The 13,247-nt window shown below is 39.7% G+C and overlaps 1 protein-coding gene across 4 annotated transcripts in view; it reads left to right on the top strand.

Annotated features, from left to right (window-relative positions):
• The first annotated feature begins 10,219 nt into the window (after positions 1–10,219).
• HMGN3 (high mobility group nucleosomal binding domain 3) overlaps positions 10,220–13,247 on the top strand; it is a 33,831-nt gene continuing 30,803 nt past the window's right edge. Inside the window, exon 1 of one of the 4 annotated variants that reach the window (XM_028510476.2) lies at positions 10,220–10,448. In XM_028510476.2, coding sequence (XP_028366277.1) covers positions 10,434–10,448 — 15 coding nt within the window. In that variant the 5' untranslated portion in view covers positions 10,220–10,433. The remainder of the gene's footprint in view (positions 10,449–13,247) is intronic. The other 3 variants (XM_036024379.1, XM_036024380.1, XM_036024381.1) reach the window with 3 other exon arrangements.

Here is a 13,247-nt window from a genome sequence, read left to right as displayed (position 1 = left end):
CTGGATAACCCAGGATAATCTACCCATCTTAAGGGCCTTATTGCAGTCCCCTTTCCATAAAAAGTAACATATTCACAGGAATATTCTGGGAATTAGGATGTGGACATTTTGGGGGAGGCAATTATACTGCCTACCACAGCTAGTTATACTTTCATATCTGTTTTCCTCTTCTTCAAAAGTAGAACCTCCATGTTATTTACTGAAAGCAGGAAGCATCACTAACCAGAATGAAGATCATGTTTCCCAGCTTTCTATGTATGATATGTTTGATGTGACTAAATTCTACCAGGGGATGTAAGTGGAAGTGGTATATATGCAGTTTCTGGAAGTTGCCTTAAAGAGATGACATTTCTTTCTCTTTCTCTCTCATCCTTCTTGTTGGCTAAAATGCACACACGAGGAATAAAGCTGAATCAGGCATCTTGGACCATGGCATAGAAGCTGCATAATGAGGGTGACAGAGCAACGTGATAGGAGACTGTGTCCCAGTTGGTCATGGAGCTACTATATCAACCTTGTGTTTTTAATGTGATGAGAAAATTTATTTCTATTTTCTTAGCTTCTGTTATTTGGAGGGTTTGATGCTCAGTCAAACCTCCTCCTATCAAATATAGAGAATGCAATCACATTGCCAATTCAAAGTATAGAAAACAAAATAAATGGGTAGGAAATGAGAAAACGGGATTTTGTATTTTTCCAGGCTTTGGCCAACTAGAGAAAGAGAAGTCATGGATTTCAAGAAGGTGTAGCCAGAGGGATACAATAAAAGTATAGGGTTCAGATAGAGCAGTCTTCTCCACTATAGCAACCTCTGATCAGTGTTTTATTCTGCAATCTTTGAAAAGTCAAATGTTAATTTTAAAAGTTAAAACCTATCAGTTTTCATAAAGAAGAAAAAAAGGACCCCCACAACTCAGTGGCTTAAAATAACAAAGGCTTTTCACTTACTGCACATATTCAATATGGGTCAGTAGGAAGGATTGCTCATTTTAATAATTCAGAGACCCAGGCTGAGAGAAGCTCATCTTTTTCACGGCAGCAAGAAAAAGGGAATCTGGTGAATCATACATGGCTCCTAAAAATGGTACTCAGTATAGCAGCACTATTCACTATAGCCAAGAGTTGGATACAACCCAAATGTCCATTGATGGATGAATGAATAAACAAAATGTAGGATACTCATATAATAAAATATTATTCAGCCTCAAAAAAGGAAGGAAATCCTATCCCATGAATGAACTTTGAGGGCATTATGCTAAGTAAAATTAGCAGTCACAAAAACACAAGTACTGTATGATTCCACTTCTGCTCACATTTAATTAACTATTAATTAATTACATAGCTATGTAAGTTATATAGCTATGCCTAACTTTAAAAGTGGAGGGAGGGGAAGTCCATAAGAAGTAAAGCAGACATATTTGGTAATAGGAATGAAATATTTCTTCCTGCATAACAAATGCATTACTTACTCCCTTTCCAGGAAAGATAATTCAAAAGTCTCAGTGATGATGGCAAGTTCAAACCCATGATCTCTGGGTAAGGCATGGTATCTGTACATTACAGAATAATGTGCAGGAAGCCTCTACAATAGATCCATGTGCAATTCCTCTTGATTCATAAACCCTTCCTTCACCTTTCCAAACATACACGTGCGCGTGCACACACACACACACACACACACACTCCAATGGTGGAGCAGGGTCAAGATACTTTTAATAAATGCCCACATTAATAACAGAAGAATGGGGAACACATGGTCTTTTGCAATTCTAATATTACACTGGGCAGAAGTTCTAGCCCACCCCACCCCCCACCCCACCCCAGCTAAAAGATGAAGAATGTTCTATTCCCTGAACAGCTCCATGGGGATTTCCTAAGAGGGGCTTCCCTGCCTGTTCATCTCCATAGTCCTTGGGTTTTCCCTTTGGGAGACTTCTTCTTTCCGATATCCTTCTGGACCTTGTCTGAAGTAGGCATTGGAGACTCTGTCTGCCTTACAGGTTGAACAGTTTTCTCAGCATAATTCTTGCCCACTGATGGTAGGGAATCCAAGGGTCATTTTAAGTCTCAAATAGCCACAGTTGCATTTAATCCAGGTTGGTGCCCCTTTTAGCAGTAAAACTGTCTTCAGATCTTAAACTTGCTTGACTTCATACCTATTCCCACATTTCCTTTCTAGGCATATTTCTTTGAAATATTTCCATGCTCTCTTGCCCCAATGCCTTTCTCAATCTCTCTCTCTCTTTTCTTGCCAACCTCCCTCCCTAATTGTAGTTTCCTGAGCCCAGCAGGGAGAGTAACACCTTTTCAAACCCTGAACCACTTTAAGTCGTTTTGAGCCATTTAGTCCAATTGAAAGGAATTTCAGGACACCACACCCTAATCTTTGCTTAGTGATCTGGTCCTAGCTGCAGAGCTGAGTTTTAACAGGCCTGCGTTATTCAAAGTATCAATTTTATCTTTTACTATTTGTGTTGAGAAGCAGCTGTCTTTTCCAACCTGATAGGTCCTTAAATTTACAGATCCTCTTGTCTCTTTTTCCTTACAAACAGACCAATTTTTCTCCTAACACAATTCTTTGTTGTAATATCTTGCCAAATGCAGCTAATAGCAACCAATTAAACAGTAATCATAATTTGTTTTCGAGCTCTTCCCTAAAGTTAGGTATGCCTTTTACCTTCCAATTTGTGACAGATAACACTTTTGCCAAATGTTTCACCATTAGAAAACCAGGATTTCCATTCTGCCAGTGTTTAGTAATAGTTTCCTTGATCCCCTCTGACCAGCTGTTAAGCCAATGCCACAGATTTTAGGGTATATTTTATTAGTAAAGCAGCATTCTGCTCTTAACTTCTAAGTTTTGTATCACATCAGAATAAGATAAATAATCTTGTGGTAGCAAAATTTCCCCAAATATCAGCTTTAAAAAAGGTCTATTTTCACTTGTGCCCTCTGTCCATTGGAAGAGTCTTCGAAGACTCTGCTCACCATGGTCACTGAGGGACGCACACTGACAGTCTCCACCACAATATCCCTCTCCACAATCACAGCTTCGGGGGAAATAGAGGGTCCCTCTTAATGCTGAAACTATTTGGTAAGCAACACTAATAGAACTTCTACAGTTCTGAGTTCAGATGTAGGAAACAGAACCCACTGTATCTAATTTAAAGAGGAAAAGATAGATTCAAGGATTCAATGGCTTATGGATAGCTGAGAGAACTAAATAAAGAGACTCTAGGTTGAACTTTCAAAAAACTCTCCCAAAGTCACATCCCAGAACCAGTTAGCAAAGGACATGTACCTCTTCTGCAGTCAGGAATCCACAAGTATCAGGACTCTGTGAGAATGAAAACATTCTCAATCAAGAAGTCACTACTGCTGCCAGTTCTAGACCACACCGCACCTGTTACAGTCCATGTGTACAGAGTGAATGCGGGTTCTTGTCTCTCAAAACTCACAAAGCTGGTGCCTCGGATCTCTGTTGATATTGTCGCAGGGAAATAGAAAGCATCAGGCAAAGCCAATGTAGCTAACTGTAGCCTTGTCCTAATCTTTACTTGCCAAATCTAATGGTAGTGCATACAAGTGGCCAAATACAAATTGTGCCCAGAACCCGAGGTATAGTGAGATATGGGGGTTAGACTCCAGTATCTACAGTACAGGAAGGTACATGACAGCAAAGATGGACTATCCTTTCCACGTGGTAGTAAGCCACATGGGCAGATAGGGCAGCACAGTCTATGGCAACCATAGTACTTGGATATAATTTTTTATCATCCTAATCAGGCCATTAGGGTTCAGAAAAAGTTAAAGTTTTCTTGTGCTTCCTTTGGTAATCCATGGAGGAATAGAAAATACTTTCTTCAAACAAAATAGGTTAAGTACTATGCTTCAAGAATATGTGTATTCCCATAGTTTGCCATCATCAATTTTCACACCAATTCTGTGTGGTAGCAGGTCAGTCAAGGATTGCATTCAGCTGCATGTCACAGACACCCATCTACCATGGCATGATCAAGCATGGTGTTCATGTCCTGTATGTAATAAGTCATCTGGAGCTGGGCAAACCAGAGCCAGCACAGGGACCAAGGCACCTGTCTTTCTTGCTCTTTCCCCTGGGCTTGTAGCCCTCATCCTCAAGCACAGAAGACAGCTGTTCTACTGCCAGACAGTATTACCCACTTCCAGGATGGAAGAAAGAGAAGGACAAGGGCAAAAAGCAGCCGAGGGGCTGGGGCTGCTCCACTACAGGTGGTGTTTACTCTACTCCCCTGTGACTTTGGTGCACATTCACCCATCAAAACAGTGTCACATAGACACCTCTGTCTGCTGGGGAACTGGGGTACTCAAGGTTTTTCTTGCTTTGGCCAGGACTATTGCCAAAAATCAGAATTCTGTTAGCAAGGAAGAAAGCTAGTGTGAATATCGGGCAGGTAACTAACAGTGTTCGCTTCAGATAAACATTATTACCTTCATTTTACAACAAGGAAAACAGGGTTCAAAAAAGTTAAGTAATTTGACCATATCTCAATGATTGGGATTTGAATTCAGGCCTTATAAGAGGAAATTTAGGGCTTTTCGAGAAGCATTTACTTAAAAAAAGTTAAAATTTTACAAAATTTTTGACATATAAAGAGACAAATCAGGTGCTTCAGAACATAAACAAAAACCATTTGCTAAAGATTTTAAAGAGGAGAAGTGGGAATAGGAACAAGAAAAGGGGAATAGGTAAGATGTTCTGTGGGAATAGCACAATCCCATGATTAAAAACCCACAACAAAAACAAAAAAAACCTTCTGTGCTTAACAATAGACTAAAAGATTGTAGTGCATTTTCAGGCTACTTTTCCACTACTGGGTATATATTTATTGCCTTGTGGCTAGAATTCTTTATGACCTGGCAAAACTTACTTTATTGCCTATATTTATTCTTACTTCATGCTTGAGAATTGTAATAGTTATTAACCAAGTTAACCTAAAAATCATCTCTAATTGTTATATGGTATTTTCCAGAATTATTCATTTGATTCTCATTTCCCCAAACTTGTATTTTTTTTTATTTTTGCTTTCATTGAGAAAAGGAAATATTCCTATCTGGCCTAAAAGGCAGGGCCATTGCAAATAATGACCAGACAAGGATGTTGGATATTTCTTACAAATTCCCAAGACTTCTGAGGTTTGAAGAAAATGCAGAAGACATCAGAAATGGGAGGCCAAGATCTCCAGCTTCGAAAGCAGGGTGTGGTGCTCTGTGAGAGTGTGCTGGCAATGGCAGTTGTCCCCACAACTGTATTGTTCAGTCTGAAAGCTCTGCAACAACACCTAACTAGTGTTTGGCACCTTGCAGCTTGTGGCTTTTCCCCTAAGGGAGTGGGATGTGTCCTTACCTTGCTGTGTCCTTGCCTTGAACTTAGGGGAGTCCCTCCCTTCACTTCTGCCTCCTTAAAGATGGCTGGCTTTTTGGCACTGGACATGCTAATACCCTGGCAGACAGGGATGGGTGACCAAATGTAGCCCAGTCCCTGGTTCTAGCTACTCTGAGCACGGCTAATTCTTCCCCAAATAGATATTTGGGAGCCACAAAGAGCAAATTAATTACATTCCTGTGAGTTTAAACATCAGAAACAAGAAGGAGATGTAAATAACGCAGAGATTGAACCTGAAAAGGACTGGGGGTGGGATAAAGTATGTGTAAAACATTCTTGAGATAAAGAATCTGCACATATTAAATTTGATTGAAAGCTGGGAAAAACAAAAACTGGGCTCCTGTTGGAAGATCACAGAACAGCCTGGCCCCTTTGCTGTTAATGCAATGACAAGGCATGTGTGCACGATCAGTGAAGTAATACAGCCTTGTAATGGCTTGGCTTGTGGGGTTTTGGACAGGTTAGGTACCTGTTGAGGACGTGGGGCCAGGGAATTTATTTATTTATTCATTTATTTTATTTTATTTATTTATTCATTAAGAGAGGAGAAGGGAGGGAGAAAGAGGGGAAGAGATTGTTATGTGAGAGATACATCAATCTGCCTCTCACATGCCCCCAACCAGGCACATGGCCTGCAACCCAGGCATGTGCCCTCACTGGGAATTGAACCAGCAACCTTTTGATTTGCAGGCTGACATTCAATCCACTGAGCCACATGAGCCAGGGCAAGGGAATTTAATCTTGTCAGGGACTCCAGGGGCCACCTGCTGCCTGGGAAGATGGGGGGAGGTGCTTCCCTAGGGATCTGGAGTTGTACAGTTTTTAATCACCCTCCAGGGTTCTTGCAAGTTGAGAAGAGGAAGAAGGATGTGAAGTAAGCAAGTAGTGCCAAGCAAACCTGGAATTAAGGAGAGATGAAGCACAAGCACAAGGTGGGTCAGGGTAGAGGTTCACCCACAGAACTATGCTCCTGCTTTGAAAGTGTGTTAATTAATCAACAAGCTTTCACATATATACATTAGAATTGAAGTACCAGTAGTCAGTAAACATTCGTTGAGAGCTAATGCCTATTCCAGAATTCTCAAATTCTAGTACAAAAAATCACATGAAACACTTATCGGAAATGCAGACTCCCAGGTCAAGCCATACAGATTCTAATTCCATGGGTTGGGGCATAGGAATCTGCGTTATTATGTGGTTTGGGATGGTTCTTAGCCTATCCTAGTGACTTTATAAAAAAGGAATGTAGATTCATAAAAAATCAGCATCCAATCAAATCAGAGATTTGATTGATCAAACAGAATATTCTTTTGTTACCTTTTGTTTGTTGTTTTTGATATTGTTTTATTACACCCTTAAATTTATCCACTTCTCAAATTCTTTGGCTTATTTACTAAACCATAATGTAACCTGTAATCACAGAACTATAAGAAACAATAGATACATTCTAAAACCTTACTTCTCCAGTAATTTGCCATTACTTAGAGCAAAATCCTAAATGAGCCTCTTTAAAAGAGGGGAGTAGGGACAAATCAAGAATGAGGTGATTTGCAAGTGATCATTTCTTTTCAAGATTTTCTTTAAAGATTTGAAGATTAAGGACCTTTCTTCCAGAGGAAAAATTGCTGGAGCCCCAAAGATTCAGAAGATTCAACAGAGCAATGGAGTAGCTTTAAAGTTTTTTCACCAAGACCCATCCTAAAAATACATTTCAAGTCACAACCTAGAAAACACACACATAAACACACCACCTATATGTACATGTGTGTGGTGTGTGTTTGTGTGGGAATGTATGGAAAAGTGGAAACATTTTATAAGACACTATAAGAAATGCACTCTGATAGTTTCTGTGTTCTGCCTTTCCTCTCCTCTCCTCTTTTCTGTCTTCTCTCTCTCTCTCTCTCTCTCTCTCTCTTTCTCTCTCTCTCTCCTTGAATGATAGGATAGCATAAATGGTTCTGCACTGCTCTTTGAAAAATGCTGAGGTAGTGTAGGACTCTAATCTCTTTGAGAAGGAAAGAATGGGAGAGGAGTTGGGATTGGAAAAGAAGCTTGTTCATGAATTTGTCCTCTTTCTTCCTCAGGCAGTAATTCCATTCATTCTTCCACTGCCTATCTTGGCTGAGATAGTATCAACATCCTGTAGAGAAGAATTTATTGTCTTAGAGGTTGATATATCCAAGCAGGAAAAATGCTCAGGGGAATATATTGCTTAAAAAAAAAATGAGTCTTTACTTCTTAACAGGTTGGCCCCGTCACTGTCTTACATGTGGCATGTTCATTTTTCCTCAGGTATCTTCTAAACTGGAATGGTAGCTAACCACTAAATCATCCTCTTTGCCTCCTCCTCTTACCTGTAGGGCCACCAGAAGAGGTCTGTACTTCTTTTCCCACACCTTGAAGGCTCCTGAAGATTGAGAGAGAACGCTCCATTCCTAGTGTCCTCCTGAGGCAGGTGCAATCCACTTCAAAGGAAAGAGAACCAATGCTGTTATTTATTTTACAACTAAAGATCTTATTTTCATCACTCATAAATTAACTGAGACTCAAATGACCCAAAATCCTCACAATCTACTCTCTTTATTCGGCTAGCAAGCTTCATTTTCATTGCAGCCAGTTTACTTTGTACAGTAAAAACATTCACAATTTTGTTTGCTGTTATTGATTGAGTGTTTACCCTCGAAAAATATCAACTAAGGAAGCCAATTTCATGAGTCACTTTTCATCCCAGAAGGAAAAAAAGCACCCTAGCCCCACTTTCGTTGTGATACCTTTTCATCTCCATAAAGAAAAACAAGAATTCAACCCAGATTTTACTTGCTACACAGTTTCCTTCCCACACACATAGTATCAAAAAATGTCCTCACTAGCTTTTTGAAACCATCAAGCAGTTTGACAATTCATTCTCTTCTAAGACAACTTCATTATAAATATTTTTATGAAAAATTATTAACCTTGATGTTTCTATGTGGTTCTAAAGCAAAGAAATGTTTTTATGCCAGTTCTTTTGAGTGAATTGTGATCCACTGATACCAAAGAATCTATGGGCACTAATTTGAAAAGGTTCTCATTGGGCAACATGAACATTAAAAAAATAGCAATAATGGCAATAGATTGAAGCACACCAAATATGTAAAATCCATGACTTCCTTAAGATATTATAAAAAAGAAAGTCATTGACCACTTCTGGAGTTTGTTAGGATACTAACTGATTATTCTGAAATTAACAAAGAAAAAACCAAACATAGATTAATTACTTTATGAAATTGTTTTATACATATTTTCAGCCTCTGTGTGACCAAAGTGGATTTGGCAATATTTGTAGCATATGGTTTCAATATACTTTCCTGGGATGTAAACCTTTGCCTTCTAATATGATTATGAAACTAACCTTGCCTAGTTTTGCTTTTTCTATAATTTCACATGAATGAAATTATTTAGCATCATCTTTTGTATTTGACTTCTTTCAGGCAACATTTTGTCTTTGACATTTATCCATGTAGGAATATTTGTGTTCTTCTTCAGTGCTGAGTATTTCATTGTATGTGTTTACCACAATTTGTTTACCCATTCAGTGTTGCTTTTCCTGTAGCTGTTGAAATGATCATATTGTTTTTTCCATTATTCTATTAATATGGTGAATTACACTGGATGATTTTCAGATGTTAAACCAACTTTGCATTCTCAGAATAAGACTCACCGGTCATGATGTAGTAACCTTTTAAATGATGTTGTATTTGATTTACTAAAATTTTGTTGAAGATTTTTATGTCTATGTTTATGAAGGATATTGGTCTTAACTCTTTTCCTTTTTAAAAATTATTTTATTGTTGTTCAATTACAGTTGTCTGCATTTTCCCCCACCTCTGCCCTCACTTCCCTTCCTTGCTTCCACCCTCCCCCTTGGTTTTGTCCATGTGTCCTTTATAGTAGTTCCTGAAAACCTTTCCCCCCATTATCCCCTCCCACCTCCCCTCTGGTTACTATCAGATTGTTCTTAATTTCAATGTCTCTGGCTATGTTTTGCTGGCTTTTTTCTTTTGTTGATTATGTTCCAGTTAACTCTTTTCTTTTGAGAAAGAAAAAACTATGCAGTGCCTTTTGGTATCAAGGTAAAACTAATCTCATTAAATAATTTTGAAAGTGTTTTCATAATGCCTATCTAATGCCTGGCAGAACTTTGAAAAAGCATCAAATTATACATATTTAAATTATGTATATTAAAATATATGCTTCAAATATAAAATAATCTGTTCTGATCTTGTTCATTCTTTTTCTAATTTCCATAACAAATATATCCTATTCATCTTCAAGCTTATCTTGAAACAGCCTGGATTAGTGAGTGATTTGTAATCAGATTTTAGGAAATAAAGAGCTAAGCAATTTTAGGGATTATTGTCACTAGATATCTATCTAGAAGGAAAAACCAAGACACTTAGAGGTTGCTAGACTTCCAGAACAGAGCACCTTACCACTCTAAGAAGTCTCCATCATATACCATTCATTTCAAGCCTTAGGAGGAGCAAATGTAGAATATCTGCTCTATGTATATACTTAAAAGTTAACATGTCCATCCTTACTCTTTTTCCTCCCTATTATGGCCCACCTACACTGACACAATCCAAAGAGGGCGCAGCAAAACAATGAAACTCCAGGATCGTGTGACTTTGGGTTTACTAGTTCAACTGGGCATGCTCAGTCGCCAGGCAGATTTTTTTCCGTGAAGTGGGAACTACAACAGCGCGTACTGAGCGCGCACAAGTGGGCGTGCCCTCATGGAATTTAGAACATTGCCGCACCCAATGGGGCCTCGCGGCCGTCTGCCGGAGGTTCTCATTGGAAGAGCGGGGAGGCGAGAGAGTAGAGGGCCCCTGGAGGGAACAGCCGAGGTGCGGGTCCGAGAAGCCGTACCCCGTGCGGGAGCAGCTACAGCGGCGGCAACATCCAACGGCGGTACCAGCAGTTCCAACCCGTTGCTTTACTTTTTAGCTGCACGAACATAATCACTATGCCGAAGAGAAAGGTAAGTCTTAAGATTTCAAAGGCCTTCAAATTGTGCTTACAGCAAACCTTGTCATTGCAATGGCTTGCGCGGAATGCGCTCAGTAATTAGTCGGAGATTGCGAATCTCTTTGCTGTCCACGCTTGTTTTCAGATGCTTGTTGTATACATTTCTCCTTTCTTCTCTTTTTCTCACCGTCCCCATCGATCTCTCAATGTTACTTTCTGTCAAACGACGCGGCTTCCCCTGTTTTTGAATTCGTTCTCTGTGGAATGATTTCCCTCTTCAGTAAGAAGCAAAGGCAATTTACATCCCCCTTCCAGGAGGGGAGTTTTCTCTGCAAACTGCCTGGTTGTCATTAGTGCAGAAGGAAAGCAGCAAGGGGGAGGGGGGAAGCGAGCACAGGCATAAGGAGATCGAAAAAGATAAGTAAGTCGGACAGATGTTGGGGTTATTACCACGTGGGCCGTGCCCACGTCTAGGTGCGCCGCGATGGCTCTTGAGTCTAAGGAAGAGGGAAAGCCATGTTTAAAATAGCGCTCACCCCCCTGCTCGTCTCCGCTACAGACCCGTATGTACCAACTCTAGTGTCAATCAGGGTTGGGGAAGGCGCAGGCGGGGCCCGGGCGGCTGGACTTGCCCCGCAGTTCGCGGCGAGATCCGCGCAGTTGGTAATGTGCAAAGCGGCTGGCGCCTAGCGCCGGGGTCACCCACTGTGGCTGCCAAGGTCAGGGGCTACCAAATCCGCCCTGGCGACCCAAACCCATACTCAGTCGGGGAAGGCGGGGTACGCCCTCTCTGGCACCCCTCGGTGCGTAGAGGGAACTGGGGTCACATTAGTGTCATCTTTTTCTTGAGGACTATTATGTCCCCTTCCGCGCAGGCCTCGGACATCAAGTATTTTGCACAAGGAAGTTTATTTCTCTCGGAGTCTCAGGGAGGGAAGGGAGGCTTCCCTCTACCCGGAGAAAACAGGTGTGTGGCCACTGTTCCTAAGAAAATGCTTTGGACGCTCCCACTGCCTGCCGCAATGTTTCCAACGGTGTCAACAAGTGAGAGTATTAAATTTGAGGCAGAATGACAAATAATATCCTGCTTTATGGGTTGAAGCTGTGGACTGATTTGTGTGTTTAAGTGAATGCATCACTTAAAAATATTGAAGTTTAAAGGTACAGAAGCTTTTGGCTTATCTTTTACTATTGAAAGTTTGATGGAAACTTATTTCTTTAAAAAACATATTAATTACACCAGTTTGTTTTTAATCTTAGAGTTTATTTTTCACATACTGTGTGCCTCTTCCTGTGGGAATAGTTTGACTTACAGTATCTTATTTAATCCTCAAACACCTTGAGAAGTGTTATCCCCATTGAACTGGGCTTAGAGACATAAATTACCCGACATCTCACCAACCAATACCTTGTACCAAAGATTTAATTAGATGCTGTAGGTCCAAAGCTCTTAACTTCAAACATTATACACTCATTTTATTTAGTGCTGGGTGGGTCAAGAGAAATTTAGAAAATCTAAAGATACTCCCAGCCTAAGAAGATGGATGACTTATTGAGAGTGCTGATACTTGAGATTCATTATTTAAACTTAATTTTTATGAAAGTATTGTTTTCCCAACCTTGTCCTACTAATCTGAGGATATTAATATGATGTCACCACTTTCAGCATTTTATCCAATCTTTAATGTCAAGGTTTGGAATTTGAGTAGAGTCAAGGAAACTAATATCAAGCAATGGTTTACAGGGTTAGTTGGTATCATCTCCTTCCCTGGGAATTAACAAATTCAGATGAATAGTAAGTTAGATATGCACCAACCCTTTATGTATAATGGACTCTGACATGGTAGTACCCTTGTTCAAGAGCCAGAGTTGGTGAAACCATAACCTATTCCATTCCCTCACTGCCCACCTTCTATTTAGAGACATCTTCTATTTAAGGAAATAGAAGGGAAGAAAAGAAGAGCAGTAAAAGAACTGGCTTTGATTATTGTTTTATTTCTCTGGAAGGCAGAAAGCCTTCATGAAGTCAGGCATTCTGGGACTAGGGGCACACCTGTGTATAGGCATCTGTGTGTCATCCCTCAGAACATCAGAGTGTTCTTCACAGATGACAGACCTCTCCTTGAGTAATAGGAAGGCTTTTTGTTTATACCTAGAGCTCAAAAATCTGGACAGGAGCAGCTAAGCTACCTTGGCCATCCCATCCATCAGTTAAAACTTAGAGCTGCCTCATGGAATCTTGGAGTTCACTGGAACTTATATTGGAAGCCATTGTCATTAGGTAAAATAAAACCTGCCTAGGTGCAAAGACAAGAACTGGACAAAATCTGTGTGTAACTTTTGGAGATCTGGAAAGCTAGAATAATTGTCAAAAACATTTACATAGTATTATTATTCAATGTTTTTGACTAAAGAATGGCCTGTTTGACATTATAATAAGTTTTAAAAGTATCCCACAATACTTTTTGCATTCTTGACCTCTTTTTTCCTTTTTCCTAGATATCAATAAAAATTATTTAATGAGCATATGCTTAGGCTTCTGCAGAGTAAGAAAGGGCATTAATAATAAAACATCTGGAATAAAAAATATAATAAGTTAAACTATAATACTAAAAACATCTAGAATCCTAGTACTGCTTTAATGCCATAGGGATATACAATTTGTTCTCAAGGAGTTTATATTCAGTGAGGTGATAGATATAGAGTAGTAGATATAAAACAGTTCAATAATATTAAGCCTGTATATATGTTCCAGAATATATAGTACCAATTCTAAAAGCTGTAGGATAGGTAAGGAAAGAAGGTTGGATTT

The sequence above is a fragment of the Phyllostomus discolor genome, chromosome 4, assembly GCF_004126475.2.
Source record: "Phyllostomus discolor isolate MPI-MPIP mPhyDis1 chromosome 4, mPhyDis1.pri.v3, whole genome shotgun sequence".
In the NCBI taxonomy this organism is placed as follows: domain Eukaryota; kingdom Metazoa; phylum Chordata; class Mammalia; order Chiroptera; family Phyllostomidae; genus Phyllostomus; species Phyllostomus discolor.
This window is presented reverse-complemented; position numbering and strand designations above follow the sequence as displayed.